General features: G+C 52.5%; 1 protein-coding gene and 1 long non-coding RNA gene across 6 annotated transcripts in view; both read right to left on the reverse strand.

The window, feature by feature from the left end:
* Positions 1-317: 317 nt before the first annotated feature.
* LOC146767735 (UBX domain-containing protein 1-like) overlaps positions 318-16,225 on the reverse strand; it is a 29,873-nt gene continuing 13,965 nt past the window's right edge. The window contains exons 1-7 of one of the 5 annotated variants that reach the window (XM_085578462.1): positions 3,639-3,865; positions 3,341-3,394; positions 2,732-2,851; positions 1,878-2,010; positions 1,490-1,636; positions 842-893; positions 318-584 (exon numbers count right to left, since the gene is read on the reverse strand). In XM_085578462.1, the coding sequence (XP_085434588.1) occupies positions 2,001-2,010; positions 2,732-2,851; positions 3,341-3,394; positions 3,639-3,691 (237 nt within the window). In that variant the 5' untranslated portion in view covers positions 3,692-3,865 and the 3' untranslated portion in view covers positions 318-584; positions 842-893; positions 1,490-1,636; positions 1,878-2,000. Of the gene's footprint in view, positions 585-841; positions 894-1,489; positions 2,011-2,731; positions 2,852-3,340; positions 3,395-3,638; positions 3,866-16,225 lie in introns of those variants that run through there. The other 4 variants (XM_085578461.1, XR_014955023.1, XR_014955024.1 and 1 more) reach the window with 4 other exon arrangements.
* LOC146767736 (uncharacterized) lies at positions 10,176-13,761 on the reverse strand. Its single transcript, XR_014955022.1, has 4 exons — positions 13,543-13,761; positions 10,529-12,944; positions 10,409-10,450; positions 10,176-10,315 (listed from the first exon to the last, which is right to left on the reverse strand). It is a non-coding gene; the product is annotated as an uncharacterized LOC146767736 (long non-coding RNA).

Here is a 16,225-nt window from a genome sequence, read left to right on the forward strand (position 1 = left end):
CCACTTTCCGTGGGATCTCTCCTCTTCCTTCCTCACCAAATTCCCACTGTCAAAACCCAGCTTGAGGCACAGATCCCCATCCCCTCAATCTCTCCAAGGAATTGGGCTCGGATTTCCCAATCCAGCAGGGCAGAAATGCTCTTGTCCTTACTGTACATCCTAATTGCAGTAATGGCTCAAGAAATAATTGAAAGAAATTAAAGGAATGAAGAGAAATTAAATAAGAGCTGCCAGCTCCAACTAAGGGATGTTCAAACCCCTTACCAACAATTTGCTTTAATTAACCGACTCAAACAAAGTAATTAACACCACAATGATACAGTATGATTCTTTTTAATCGAGTTATAGATAAATATTGCAGAATGTAAAAACCTTTGTAAATCCAGAAACTCTTTCAAGAGAGAGACAGGGCACAGCTGCAGAGAGTCTTGGGGAGTTCAGGGGAAAAACCCCAAAGTTTTCAGTGTTTAGCATCTCCCACCCTGTCGTCACTGACAGCAAACACGGCTTCAGCCTCAGGAAAACACGGAGAGTCAGGGATTTTACAGATCCTGGTCTCACCTCAGCCTCTCAGCAGGTACAGTCTGCAGGGAGAGGGAAGAAAAAGGGTCAGAATGGACAGCCTACTTCCAGAAAATCATCACCATTCATAAAGCACTAAGCAGAGCTGTAAGAACTTCCCCAAAGGTTCATTTCCCTGCGGACTGAGGGCTCTCAGTTGAAGCACAGGCTGGACCTGCCAGGGACAGACTCCAGGAACCCCAGAAGTAAAAGCCACTGGGCCAATTCCATAAAACATTCCAAAATCAGGCTCCTAGGATGTGACCATCTCCTCTCTCACCTGGAGGTGGAAGCACAAGGAATGATCTTCCCTCCTGTGGGTTTTCTGGGATCTGCAGTGAACCGCAGGGGGAAGAAAACAAAGCCTGAATGTTTCGCACGACTGGAACAGAAAAGTGGGGAAAAGGGAGGCAGGGGCACTGCTGGGGTGATAACTGGGATCCAGCCTCTCCACACCAATGGAAGCAGAGACTGAGTGACAGAGCCTTTGGGACCACTTTGCTGGGATTCATAGGAAAACGGGTGAGTTTTATTTTGGCAGTAAAGCCAAGCTGCTTCTCACCTCATCAGCCGGGTACAGCAGCAGCACCCGCAGGAACCTGGCCAGGTGGCTCTGCCTGGCAGAGGGCTCCCCACTTCCTGGGAATTGTGTGCTACGGGGCTGTGCCACTGGCCATTAAAACAGTTCCCACCTGGCCCTTCACAAAGGCAAGGTGCTTTTTCCATACAGCAAATGGTTTTTGAATTAAGAAGGTAACACTGGTAATACTCAACTGGAGAAGAAAAAAGTGAGAGCTGTAAAATTTTCCTACGCCAGGCAAAAAAGAAAGCCAAATTAAAACCAAAACAAAAACTAACATAACAATGAAAAAAACAAACCATATCAAGCATGCTTCAAGAGAGTTTAAATCTGAATGAAGTAACTTACTTAGAAGCTTGAAAAGCTGCAATGCTGCAAAAATCTAATGCTGCAAAAAAAAAGGTGCCTTCCCATCCAAACCCATCTGGAATTCCACAATTCTGTGAACAGCTCCGGGCAGAAGGACTAGATTTCCATTGTGGTTCGAAAATGCTGCTGCAAGAACACGAAGAGAGATTTCATATACTGTTAAAGTGGCACAACCACATCAAAAATTACGTTTGGAGGTAAAGTGGCAACTCTGCAATTCCAGCTTCTGATACCAAGGACACACGGAGGGCTGAAACCTGGAGGTCCTTACATGACAGGATTTCTAGATTTCTAGAGTTACCCATCCCCAGTTTGCTGCTTAGGGTTAGAAAAGGTGGAATTCTGTTCTTAAGGGGTTACCACATACCATCAACGTGAGAGACGGGGATGCTGATGTTTGATCAGAGTCCTGGAGCAGCCTGGAGCACGCTGGCTTCCCGAACCAGGTCTGCTGCCTTGTCCGTGTAGGGGTAGGGCTTTGTCCTCAGCCTCAGCAGGATCTGTCAGCAAAGGAGGAGAGAAAAGTAGAGTGCACCGGCTCCCAAGTGTGGGGTACCATGTGCTGCTAAGGAAGACCACGTGCTGAAAGTGGTTGGAAGCCGGGTGGGTTTTGGGAGGACAAATTCCATATTACTTCTGCAGGATTCTGTCTACAGTTCCTGCTCTACAAACCAAATACATCAAACGACAACAACAAACAAACAAAAAAACACCACATTAAATCAACAACAACAAAATAATTACTCCTACCTCAATAACCCCATACTGCCCCAAACCATTCCAAGGAGGGTGGCAGGAGGGGCTGGCAAAGGCAGGGCCCCGCCGGGCCCCCCTCGCCGCTGCCATCCTTCTCCAGCGCCGCCGCTGAGCCGCCTTCAGCCCAAAACCCACCCAAAAATACCCCAAAATCGTCCTAAATGCCCCCAAAAAACCCACCCAAAACTACCCAAACCCTCCTAAAAATATCCAAAAAACTCACCATAAAATGCCTCAAAACCAACCCAAAACCGTCCCAAAAATATCCCAAAAAATCCACCCAAAAATACCCTAAAACCCACCAAAGAATACCCCAAAGCCCTCCCGAGAATACCCGAAAACCCTGCCCATAAACACCCTGAAACCCCAAATTAACCACTCTGAACCCCAAAATATCCCTGAGCTCCCCATACCCCAAAATTTCCTTCCCAAACCCCAAATTCCCCCCCGACCCCCAAAATTCACTTCTGGGTCTCGTCCTCGGGGGCCGGCGGCTGCCGGGGCCCCCCCAGGCCCGCGGGCGGCGCCCCCAAACCCGGGGGGAGTTCGGGGTCCGAGTCGGGGTCGTCCTCATGAGCCACCAGCCTGGGGACCCAAAAACCGGGGGGAACCCCGAATCGGGGGGGGACCCAAAATTGGAGGGGGTCCTGGGGGGTTCTGGAAGGTTTTTGGGGCATCCCAGGAGGACTTTTGGGGTCTCAGGGGGTTTTGGGGGTCCCAGGAGGAATTTCAGGGGTCCTAAAGGGAAATTTGGAGGTCACAGGGGGAGTTTTGGGGTCCCAAAGAGAATTTTGGGCGTCCCAGGGAGGGCTTTGGAGTCCTGGGGAGAATTTTGGAGGTTTCAGGGGGTTTTTGGGAGGAATTTTGGGGGTCCTGGGGGGGGGGGGGGTTGGGGTCCTGAAGGGAATTTTGGGGGTCTCAGGGGGTTTTTGAGGGTCCCAGGGGGATTTTTGGGGCTTCTGAAGGGAATTTTTGGGTTCCCGAGGCTGTTTTTGGTGATCCCGGGGCTGTTTTTGGGGGATCCCGCCGGGTATTTTTGGGGGTCCCGGGAGTGTTCTTGGGGTCCCCCCTCACCAGTCCATGGCCGGCTCCACTCCCCGGTTCCCGGTCAGCGCCAGCGCCTTCGCCCTGCGGGACCGGGGGGCTCCCGGTTATTTTTGGGGGGTCCCAGAGGGTTCTGAGGGGTTCCCGGGGGGTTTTTTGGGGGTCCCGGTGGAGTTTTGGGGGTCCCGAGGGCTCCGGGGCCTGTCCGTGTGTCCCGCCCCCCCCAATCCCATTCCCGGTGCCGGGTCCCCTCCGGCTGCTCCCGCCCGCCCTCCCCCGCTGTCCCCCCGGTGCCGCCGCCCTCAGCGCGCCGGGCCCCGAATCCCACCTCCAGCAGCGCCTCCAGAGCCGCCCGAGCCCGGTCCCACCGCCCGCCGCCATCACGGCGGCGCCGGGCTCGCGACACGTGGGGGACGGCGGCCGGCGAGGGACAGAAAGGCACAAAGCGTTCCGGTACGGACGGCGGCCGGAACGGGACAGAAAGCCTCCCTCGCCGCTGCCATCCTAATCCGGCGCCGCCGCGGAGCCGCCTCCAGCCCTCCCCTCACTCACAGACACCGCCCCGCTCGCCGCTCGCTCCCGCCCCTCGCCCCTCCCGCCGGTTTTGCCGGGCGCTGGCTGGGGGGGCTGCAGTACCGCCCTGTGCCCACAAGGCGGCAGCACTTTTCAAGCGAGTCCGCGCCAAGCCACTCGCAAAAGGGAGGCCGCGGGCGGCCGGGCTGCAGTACCGCCCTGTGTCCACAAGGCGGCAGCACTTTTCAAGCGAGTCCGCGCCAAGCCACTCCCAAGAGGGCGGCCGTGGGTGGTGGGGCCACAGTACCGCCCTGTGTTCACAAGGCGGCAGCACTTTTCAAGCGAGTCTGCGCCAAGCCACTCGCAAGAGGGCGGCCGTGGGTGGCGGGGCTGCAGTACCGCCCTGTGACCACAAAGCGGCAGCACTTTTCAAGCGAGTCCGCGCCAAGCCGCTCCCAAGAGGGCGGCCGGGCTGCAGTACCGCCCTTTGTCCACAAGGCGGCAGCACTTTTCAAGCGAGTCCGTGCCTAGCCGCTCCCAAGAAGGCGGCCGGGCTGCAGTACCGCCCTGTGCCCACAAGGCGGCAGCACTTTTCAAGCGAGTCCGCGCCAAGCCACTCGGTGGTTTTGCCGGGCACTGGCTGGGGGGCTGCAGTACCGCTCTCTGCCCACACGGCGGCAGCACCGCGCCGTCCCCGCCGGCACGGCCTCGGCAGCGAACGCCCCAAAGCGTCCGCGCGGGAAAGAACGGAACAAAAAGCCTGCCTGCGACCCGACAGGAACCGAAAGAAAAAAGCTTTCCTCCTAAACTGCATTTCAATATGCTTTATTTTTCTATTTTTCATATTTATATTCACATTCGGATTTGTAATGGATATTGATGGAAAATTATATTTTCATAATTTCTTACATTTATTCCTATTATATTTTATTTCAGATTTTTATACGTATCTTAATAGGTATCAGTAGAAGTCTGGGGAGGGTGTGTGGCTGGGGGCGGGGCCAGGGGAGGGGGTAAGGACGGGGTGGGTTAGGGGGAGGGGGTCAGCATTGGGGGCGTGGTTAGGGGCGGGGTCAGGGTGTGGGGGAGGGGGTGGAGGGTGGGTCAGGGAAGGGGTTAGGGTAGAGGGAGGATTCAGGGTGGGGGTGTGGCTACCAGACAGACCCCTCCCCTACCCAAAAAGATTGTCAGGCGCAGCAGTAGAAAATTTGATGCTACCAGGGAGTAAAAATTTTTATTTTTACTTTGATGCTCCCAGGGAGTAGAAATTTTTATTTTTAAAGTTGTTTTCTTTTTTTACTTCCTCGGAGCACAGTATTTTCTACTCCTGCTTTTTTATTCTAAGTACAGAAAGGAAAAAAAAGAGAGAAAGAGAAGGAGACAGTGAGAAGAAGAGGAGAGAGTGATAAGGAGAGAGAGAGGGAGAAGAAGAAAAGGAGAGAGCAGGAAGAGGAGAGAGTAAGGAAAAAGAGAGATGAGGAAGACAAGAGAGTGAGAAGAAAAAGAGGAGCGAGGAGGAAGAGGAGTGAGAAGAAAGGGAGAGAGATGAAGAAGAGTGTGAGAAGGACAGGAGAGAGCAAGAAGAAGAGGAAAGCGTGAGAGGAAGAAGAGAGTGTGAGAAGGAAAGGAGAGAGTGACAAGAGGAAGAGAGAGGAGGAAGAGGAGTAAGTGAGAGGAAGAAGAGGAGAGAGGAGGAAGATGAGAGAGAGGAGAGAGTGAGAAGGAGAGAGTGAGATGAAGAGGAGAGAGTGAGAAGTGGAGAGAGTGGGAGGAAGAAGTGAGAAGAAGAAGAAAGGAGGAAGAAGAGAGAGGAGGAAGAGGAGAAAGTGAGAGGAAGAAGAGGAGACGGAGAGGAGGAAGAGGAGAGAGAAGAAGAATAGGAGAGAGGAGGAAGAGCAGCGAGTGCGAAGGAGGAGAGAAGAGGAAGAGGAAAGAGAGAGAAGGAAAGGAGAGAGTGAGATGAAGAGAGTGTGAGAAGAAGAGGAGAGAGGAGAAAGAGGAGAGAGTGAGAAGAAAAGGAGAGATGAAGAGAGTGTGAGAAGAAGAAGAGAGGAGAGAGTGACAAGAGGAAGAGAGGAGGAAGAGGAGTGAGAGGAAGAAAAGGAGAGAGAGAGGAGGAAGATAAGAGAGAGAAGGAGAGTGAGAAGAAGAGGAGAGAGGAGGAAGAGGAGAGAGAAGGAAGAGGAGAGAGGAGGAAGAGGAGAGAGGAGGAAGAGGAGAGAGGAGGAAGAGGAGAGAGGAGAGAGGAGGAAGAGGAGAGAGGAGGAAGAGGAGAGAGGAGGAGAAAAGGAGAGAGAGAGAGATGAAGAAGAGAGTGTGAGAAGAGGAGAGAGTGAGAAGAAGAGGAGAGCGTGAGAAGAAGAAAAGAGAGTGAGAACAAGAAGAGGAGAGGAAGAGGAGAAAGTGAGAAAAGGAGAGAGGAGGAAGAGGAGCAAGTGAGAAGGAGAGAGTGAGATGAAAAGGAGAGTGTGAGAAGAAGAGAGAGTGAGATGAAGAAGAGGAGAGTGAGAGGAGAGAGTAAGATGAAGAGGAGAGAGTCAGAGGAAGAAGAAAGAGGAGGAAGAAGAGAAAGTGAGAAGAAGAGGAGAGGAAAAGGAGAGAGAGAGGAGGAAAAGGAGAGAGAGAAGAAAAGGAGAGGTGAGAAGTGGAGAGAGTGAGGAAGAAGAAGAGAGAGGAAGAAGAGGAGAAAGTGAGGAGAAAGGAGGAAGAGGACAGAGTGAGAAGAAAAGGAGAGAGTGAGATGAAGAAGAGGAGAGGGTGAGAAGAATAAGAGGAGAGAGTGAGAGGAAGAAGAGGAGAGAGGAGGAAGAGGACAGAGTGAGGAGAAAAGGAGAGAGATGAAGAGAGTGTGAGAAGAGGAGAGAGTGTGAGGAGAGAGTGTGAGAAGAGGACAGAGTGAGAAGAAGAGAGAACAAGAAGAGGAGAGAGGAAGAAGAGGAGAGGAGGAAGAGGAGAAAGTGAGGAGAGAGGAGGAAGAGGAGCGAGTGAGAAGGAGAGAGTGAGATGAAGAAAAGGAGAGTGTGAGAAGAAGAGGAGAGTGAAAGGAGAGAGTAAGAAGAAGAGGAGAGTGTCAGAGGAAGAAGAAAGAGGAGGAAGAGGAGAAAGTGAGAAGAGGAGAGGAGGAAGAGGAGTGAGAAGAAAAGGAGAGAGCAAGAAGAAGAGGAGAGAGAGTGAGAAGAAGAGGAGAGAGGAGGAAGAGGAGTGAGGAGAGAGGAGGAAGAGGAGTGAGAAGAAGAGGAGAGAGCGAGGAGAAGATGAGGATAGTGAGAGGAAGAAGAAGAGAGAAGAAGAGAGCAAGAAGAAAGAGTGAGAAGAAGAAAAGGAAGAGAGTAAGAAGAAAACAGAGCAAGAAAAATAAAAGAGAGATAAAAAGAAAAACTAAAAAAGTCAGATTGGAAAGAGAAAGGCAAAAGAAAGGAGGGGTAAAGAGAAAAAGAGTGAAAGACAAACAGAAAAGGAAGCACTTGAAATGAAAGAGAAAAGCAAATAGAGAGACAAGAAAAAGAAGAAATAGAGCTGAAAACCTACAGGAAAACAAATGGAGAGACTGAACACAAGGTAGGGTTCAAGAGAGAAAGAAATAAAGAGTTAGACAAAAAAGTTAAAGTTGGACAGAAAAGGAAAAAGGGTCAGAGACAAAGACAATGATAGCAAGTGTTAGAAAGACAAAGGCTGACAAAGAAAAAAAAAAGAAGAAAACATAGTGAAACCTAGATTGAAAGAGACAGACAAAGAGACATGGGGAAATACATGTAGAGGAATGGAAGAAAATAGGGTGAGAAGGAAATAGGGTTAGAGAAACATAGAGATGTGTTAGAAATGGAAACAAAGGAAAACACAGCCAGAGACAAAGAGTTACACATGGAAGGATAAAGTGAGGAATAGACTAAAGAGGAAAGTAAGAGGCAAAGGGAGAAAAAGGGTGAAAATGATAGGACTCAACCACACCAAAGAAAGACAGGAGATGAATGGTGGGCAGGGCAGAGGGTAAGAGGCATCATTATTAGGGCTGATTAATCTTTATTCCCTTAAACTTCAGCAATACACAGGGAAACAATGCATACAAATGCAAGTACAGAGACAAATACAACAAAGAATACATCATACCTAGGCACAAAAGTACAAGTCCAATTTACATACAGCAAAATACATCAAAAGACAGGAACAACTGCAAAGACAGAACAATATAATGTACTACAAGCCAAATACATATTGACACAATATAACGGTGTCTCCATTTCAGAAAAGTCCACAACGCTTTTATTGTTATGACGCACCCGGAACAAAAACGGCGCAAAACGCTCCGCCGACGTGCACGCCCCCTTCGCGTTACGCACAAACTCACATTCACGGCAACTCGCTCCGGAGACTCCCAAAAAATCCTCCTGCCTGATGAAAACCCCCCCTGAAAGGCAAAGGCCATACACACAAGGTTGTATCTGCTCCACACACACACACAGCTGCAGACACAAGCACACACAAACTCTCACAGACAGACACAGACAGTCACACTCTCACACATTCTTCTGCTGACACGCTGGCTGCCACCCTTACGTGAAACGCTGCACTGAAGAATATGCTTAAACGCTTCTTCTGACCGCAGGACCTCCATGTCAAATGGTAGATTCCAGGAAATTCTGTAGGGACCCGGGGACCTACGAGACAAGGGGAGGCGGTCAGTGACTGACTATCTGAGAGCTAGGAGCTATACCAACTCTGGGCCCATCAGTGTTGTACCCCAAACCCCGTAGAGAACAGATGAACGGCAAAGCTTTATAACTGCTCTACCTGAGCGTGACTACTTGCCCGGGCAAGGCAGCTCCGATCATAATTGCCACAACAGAGGTGCATACAACATAAGCCAACGTAGGTACATACAGTATAAGCACAAACAACATAAGGCAACGTAGGTACACACAGTATAAGCACAAACAACATAAGGCAACGTAGGTACGTACAGTATAAGCGCAAACAACATAAGCCAATGTAGGTACGTACAGTGTAAGCACAAACAATATAAGCTAACATAGGTAGGCGCAACATACGCACATACAATAGAAGCCGACACAGGTAGGTGCATCATAAGTGCATACAACGTAAGCTGACAGAGATACAAGATAAGTGAGGACTTGATATAATTCTCCTGAAGACTAATTTTTGAGCCCTATATCCTTTGAGAAGGCAGATGCTACGGAACTACTGTGGTCAGGTGATGAGGGGCTAATAAGCTCCGTACGGAAGTCCATGAGAAGGGCTACCAAAACTGAGAATGAAGATGGATGAGAACATCTCGTGTACATCGTCCGGACCCAAAAAGTAAATATGTAAAAATGCCAGAATAATTGATATCCGGGAAGGTACGTGAGCAAAATATGGCCGATACGGCACAAAATGATGTTGCTAAAGCATGGAGATGTAACAAAGGCCTATGACACAGACAACGTGACACGGACACAGACAACGTGACACGGACACAAGTGGAAACTGCCTGGCAATTTCACCTTATGGACCCAAGATTCCTAGCCCAAGATGAGCCATGGGCTGATGATGCCAAAGAAAAGAAAGCCCTAGGGCAGTAGCACTTGATGATGACATGCAACTCCTTTCAAGATGTTAGTGCCAAAGCACTTAAGAGGAAGCCTAAGAAGCTCAGTAGGCCTAGAGAAGGAAGAAATGACTACAGGGTGACTGTAGCTATAGCTCCAGACATGAAGGCGGGCTCCTATGGTGAAAAGATCCACGACAACGTCAAGAGTCAAAGAAGGCCGCCGATGCGAACGTCACGAGAACCAGAGAGGGATCGGAACTGCCCTGCCCGGCGAAGACTCTGGGGGGGCTGAGGAGAAACCCTCTCCCTTTGCTCCCGAGGGGCCCGTCCCACTATGGGCCTATTCTCCAAGCTAACATCAAATAGCCTCCTGTGATAGTAAAGGTTTTCCCCCCATCTCCCACCTACTGGCCCCAGCACTTGGCTTTTGCAAGACAACCGGATGGAATCCAATGTCAGTTGGATGTGGACGGCGAGACGTTCTCTGCATCAGCTTCGGTGCTGCCGTTTCCAAACTTCAGCTACGCTCCTCCTCAGGGTACCTAAGACAAAACAGAAAATGCAACTAGTGCCCACGAAAAGAGGAATCCCCGAAACTCCGACACACCGCTGCCCCGGCTCACCTGAAGTCTTAATTTGACTCCACAAGCTGCCTGGAGGATACCTGAAAAACAAAAAGGTACACACTTAGCATGCTGCTGCATAAGGGTCACCTGTGAGTCACTGTGCCAAAATGCCAACTCACCCGCTCGCCTCTGTTCCTTCACACAGCTAGGGCAGCGACAGCACCTGCAAAACAACAAAGCAAAACAACCCACACTGAGATACTGTGAAAACAACATCCCCCTGCCCTGAAAAGCACACCCACCCAGACCTTACGCTTGCACCCACCTGGCCTTGGACATCCAGACATCCGGACCAGAGACATCTTGCAAGATGACTGCCTAAAATAAAACAAAGTAACCAAGAGTGGATGCTTAGAATTGCACCAAAACCTGAAACCTGAGCAAGAACAACTCCTTCTGTCCACTGCTCACCTGGCACAATGGGCCTTGACTGCTGCTATCTGCCTGGACCTCCTAAAAATAAAGGCAAAGAACACTGCTCTAACACGGTCACCCTTTAGGCTTCCCCTGCAAATGCAAACAATGACTGACCTGATCATGGCAGCACCCTCACCCAGGACTGGGGCTCTCTGCCACAGATTTGAACTGTCTGCATCTGAAAGGAAGTTAGGACTAGTGTCAAATGTCTGCAGGACAACTTAACAGCACCAAACATGTTATGTCAATCTCCTGATACAATCTAGAGCCCAACTACACCCTGCATTACAAATTTCAAGTCCCCAGGACTTGTGCTATTACAGGCTATGCAGCAGGGCAGAGCAGTTGTGGGACAAATACGTGCAGACACCCGTGACACAGGACAGGGAGAGAGAGCTTTTGAGGAGAAGAAAGGACCGAGAGACCCAAAGAACACAGAGTGCACCAGAGACAAGTGACAGGACACACACCAGAACTGCTCTGCCCTGAGCACCTCAGCACTGTGATCAAAACAGACACTTTCCCTTTAGCTGGTCTAAGGGGACACTTCTTGCACATCCCTGCCACCAAAGCTGATTCAAAAGGCCCTCCCAGTACCCCACTTTCACCCCCTCTGTGGGCCTTAGCCCTCCACTTATCTCTCTGGCATCTGGGGATGAGAATCCACGTCGCGTGGCAATGGAGGCTGCCTCGCCTGCGGGGAATGTCCTATGGTCACCGGGCTGTGGTCCCGCGCTCAGCTACAATCGAGAACACCAAACATCACTGCATGATCTTAGCTGCACAGCAGCCACAACCCAGCAATTCTGCTGCTCACCATTATTCTCCTGAGAACGCCGGGCAAATAATCCACTTTGCTGTGTTGTGCCAAAAACACGCCCGGCCCTTAACAGGGAGAGACCCTGTCAGGCACCGCCTCAGAGAAGAACCGAGCTGTACTGGGGGGACACACCCAGCCAACGTGTACAAGTTAAACAGAATTTTCTCTCAGAACTGGGACTTTCAGCACCCCCCAGGTGCTACTCGACTGCCACAGACACACAGAGGGCTTCGTGAGGCGCTCTGGGGTTGGCCAGTCCTGCTCCAAGCTCTGCTGATGCCTCTGTGGTTTTAACGCTGTCCTCAAGGAGGTGGTAGAACCTCACAGTATTTGCCCCTGGAGCTTAATTTCTGAAGTTTTCTTTGGGAAACGCATCCACTTCCTACTTAACAATGCAGTCCCCTCTCCTGCTCTCGGGAAGAGCTGCCCACAGGCATGGGAACCACCTCTCCTCTCCTCTGCCCTTAAAACACTGTGTTACTGAGGCCAACTACTTCCAGACCAAGACTGTCCATGCAGGGACAGTGTCCCTTCTCTTTAGGGTCAGGGAAAAAGGGCAGAAGCACCCACAGAGATTCACTGCCCCTCTTGAGCACAAAGCACCGTGAATCTGCACCTCCTTCTGCTTGCAGGGATAATAATAAAATATATTTTATTTAATATTATATTATATTTAATATTAATTATAGTTAATATTATAATAAAGATAATATAAAATATAATAGGGAGCCCTACAAACTGACATCAGGAACCTGGACTGGTGAGTTTTCTTTCCCAGGGAAAATGGCCTGTGATTGTGCCCAGAGCTCCTTGGGTCTTAGGGTGAGGCTGACTGGAAATAATCCGAATATTAAAGGATATATTCAGACCCCAGCTGCCCCCCCCCCCCCCAAACTTGTGCTTTTCTGACAGTGCCAAGGGAGCCCTTCAAACTGACCCCAGGAACCTGGGCTGCTGAATTTGCTTTCACCAAGTAGATATCCCTCATTTATTCACAGGGCCCTGCAATGCCCCTGGGTTGTCAGGTCCTAAATTTCCTTTTGCCTCCTCAATGTCAAAACAGCGCAGGATTTCTCCCAGTCCAAATCTCCCATCCCCAAGTACTCAGGGTTTTTTATTTCTTACCAAATACCCGTTGCAAACTGACAGTACAAAGCTTGGGGCTTGATATTTTCTGTGCTGGATTTCACCTCAAGAAATCTGCCACCATAAAACCCTAACCACAACCACTTCGCTTTGCTCACAAATCACAACCTTCAGACCAGCATTATGGCACCTTACCCACTGGCCCTCCACTGGCACCTTCCCAAAGCATTCCAGTACATTCCAGTAGTACTCTGCATTTTCAGTGGGCATTCTGTCAGACCCACATCCTGACACTAAAAATGCACCAAGGAATTCTACAATAGCCATTAGGAAGGCATAACAATTCTCTAAAAGTCACCAGAGAAAGCCTTCAAAATTCCCCTAAATATTCCTAATAGCCCTGCAAAAAAAAACCAAACACTCAAGGAAGCCTGCTCAGCCTCCAAACCCCTTCCTGTTGCTCTCTAGCCCACAGATGTCATCCCTACCTTTTAGCAGCAGGTCCTGTTGTCCTCTGAGGGTTCTGGCGTTGTCCTGGTGCGAGGGTCGCTGCCCTGTCCCACTGGGAGGCTTCCGGTGTGGTCTCGCTGTCAGGCTTGCTGTGCTGTGCTGCTGTTGTTGGGGCTGAAAAGGGAAAAGGCTGCTTAGGGTGAGGTACGGGTGGCGTGAGGGGTGCCGTACCTGTACCCTAACTTGCCTCCTAAGATGTACCCTGTAGCCCTGATCTCCACTGGACTGTCCAGCCCTCAAGGCCTCACCCTTTACCCCTGACCCCTCCCTCTGCCCCCCAGCCCTCAGGCTCTGGCTGTCACCCTCGAGCCCCCTCTCAGCTGCCCCTCAGCTCCTGTGTGCCATCCTTAATCCCTCTCCTCTGCCCCTCAGCCCCCAGCTTCTCTGTGTCACCCTCCAGCTGCCCCTGCCCCCCTCAGCATCTCTCTGTGTCACCCACTGTCCCCTCCCCTGTTCCCCCCTCAGCTCCCAGCCTCCGTCACCCTCAAGGCCCCACAGTGCCCCTCAAGCTGCCCCTCAGCCTCTATGCCATGAAAAGACCCTAAAACCCCATAAAAATGCCCTAAAAAAACCCCACATCTTCAAAATGCCTTAAAACCCCCACAAAAACATAAAAATAGACTCAGAACGCCCTTAAAATACAATAAAAATACCCTACTTTAAGACACCCCTAAAAGCCCCCAAAGAAGCTTTTAAAAAAAAAAATCCCTACATATTCCTAAGAGCTCTTAGAACAGCTCCATAATCCTTAAAACACATCGATAAGACCCTAAAAACCAGCGCAGCGAGGGAGGCTGGAAGATGCGGAGCCGCGCTCCCGGCCCCGGGCGCAGCGCGGCTCCGGCAGGAAAGCGGCTCCTCCGGCAGGCAGAGGCGGCGCCGCGCCGGCAGACCCCCGCCCGCTGCCCCCGGCCCGGCGGGGCCGGCACCGGGCCCGGGGGGCCCCGGCGGCGCCCGAGCCCCGCGCCCGGAGCGGACGGAGCGGCGGCACCGGCCGGCACCGGCCCCGCCCGCGCCGCCTCCCCCGCCCGCCGGCCCGGCCAAAGCTCCGCTCGGCTCCGCACGGCTCGCACCGGCGCGGCTCCGGCGGGCCCGCGGCAGCCCAGCCGCGCCCAGCTCCCCTTCCGCCCCGGCCAGCCCCGGCACTGCCGGCAGGGCTCCGCGCCGCACCCTTCGCTGCCGGGCCGGGGGCAGAAGAAGCGCCCCGAATGCAGCGGCACAGCCCGATCCCCGCCCTGCCAGCGCTGCCACGGCTGCAGCTCCCTTCCTCTGCAGCCCCGACTCTGACGCCACGCTCCGGCGCTCACCTCACCCCAACAAGGGAAAAGAAACGTAGGCTTCCCTTCAATCGCGTCCTCTAGAAGAGAAGAAAAGAAGCGGCTTTCCTCAAACGATGGCAAAAGGGGGCTTTTTACCTCAGTCCAAACCCCTTAAAAGGGGGGACAACAGGACTGCCCCCTCCAATTCAACCTCAGGATGACGAAATTTCAAAGGGAAAGGGGAAAAGTCCCCGTTATAAAAGCGCACCGGCTCACCTGCTCGGCTGCTGCTTCTCGGCACAAAGGTTTGTCCCTCAGCTCCTCCTTTGAGCAATGCTTCACGTGCCCAAGTGTGTATCCAGGGGATTCCCCGGACCCTGTCCGAAGCGCCCACCGTCCTTCCAGGAGACAGCCCCGGGAGCCCCCCAAAAACTCCTCTCCTCCAGCAGCTCCGTGCAAAAGCCAGCAAAGACAAACCCTCGCCCTAAAATAACCTCCCCCCGGCAGGAGCCGCCCCTCCTCCTCATCCTCACAGCTCACACCTGGGGCTGCTCTGAGCCCTCATCATCCTCACATCAGCTCACACCTGCCGCTGTTGCCACCCTCCAACAGCGTCTCTCCATCTCCAGCACACAGCCCACTTCTCACAGACACTGATCCATTGGAAATCTGCTACGGGTGTTGTCTTTTCTTAATCCATCTGGGTACACGATTAAAGCACGTACATGCATTGATGGTCATTGAGAGAAAGCTTTCCCCTGGAGAAAACAGTCCTTTTGCTGGCACACTTTGATACACCTTCGCAAAAAGCAGAATCAGCACCAATTCCTAAGACCCCTGCCGAGGAACTCAGCCCTCCTTGGGACACCCAAAGCAGCAGACCTCGAAAAAGGAGGGGAAAAGTCAAGCTTGGAGGGGAAAAAGAGGATAGAAGTACAGCAGCCTTTAAAAATGCCTGCACGGAGCAATAGTGGGAACCAGTCACATTTCTTCCTTCCTTGCTTTCTGTGATGACATAAATAGGAAGTAAGAACACGTTAAACAAAAGGCAGAGCTAGGATTTGACAGGTCTTTATTTTGGCAGGCTGCATGGCAAACGCCTCTTCCAGGACTGCGACACGTTTTGGGGAATAGCTGAGAACGGAGGCAAAAGGTGCCGGGAGCCCTTTCTGTTCCCTTCAGCCCCTTGCTCCGCTGGTTTCAGGGCACTCGCTTGGTTCGTTCCTAGAGAAAAACGCTAGGGCATGATTTTCAAAACTACTGCCCGTCCCCAGTCAGAGTTTCCTACATTCGTGGGTACAAATGAGTGGATAGAGAGAGGGCTTCTTTCCAAATGAGTTTAGCCATAGATTCCTGTTCTTTACCAATAGCTATAAAAACGAAACACTTGCCAGGTTTTGGTATTCTACACACACCCCTCCCTGGGAATTTTGGGGCAGCTTTGGGTCCCTCTGCGGGACGGCACCCAGCGTGACCCCCTCCCCTCATTCGCCACCCACCCGCTCCTCCACCGCAGTGTGCGTCCCTCTCCTGGGGACCTTGGGGTGCCCCAAATGCCATCAGAGCCCCGAGGCTTCAGCCCCTAACCCTGACCCCCGAAGAAGGCACAGGGCGAATCCAACTGCCCCGGACAGCAGCCCAGCACTCCCTTCCAGCCCTTCCCACACCTCCATCCCCCAGAAAGGGACTCCGCCGCAACAAGAAAGGGGGGCAGCCCCCAGAAGGCTCGAAGCTCCCGCCCCGCCTCGCTGTCGCGGGCCAGGGGCAGAAAGAGGGAGCGGCAGAGGCGGCGGGGACGCGGCACGGCCGGCACGGCACGGAGCGGGGGCCGCTCGCAGCGCGATGCCGGCGGAGCCGCAGGTCCGGCAGCGCCGGGGCGGGGTCCGAGCGGCGCGGGGGATCCGCCGAGAGCTCCGGGCCCGTGCGGGGACTCCCGCAAGGCCCGGGGGGCGCCGGGCTCCGGCCCTCGGGGCTTTATTCTCCGGCGCCCCGAGCCCCGCGGCTGCGGGGGAAAGAAGCGAAGGGGCGACGGGAAGAGAGGAGGGAGAGCGGGACATGCGAAAGGGCGGGGAGGGAGGTCGGGCTGCGGAGGAAAGCGGGCGGGGAAGGGAAAGGCCGGCAGGGCAGCAAGAGGGA

The sequence above is a fragment of the Lonchura striata genome, chromosome 4 (genome assembly GCF_050655825.1).
Source record: "Lonchura striata isolate lonStrDom1 chromosome 4, ASM5065582v1, whole genome shotgun sequence".
NCBI lineage: Eukaryota > Metazoa > Chordata > Aves > Passeriformes > Estrildidae > Lonchura > Lonchura striata.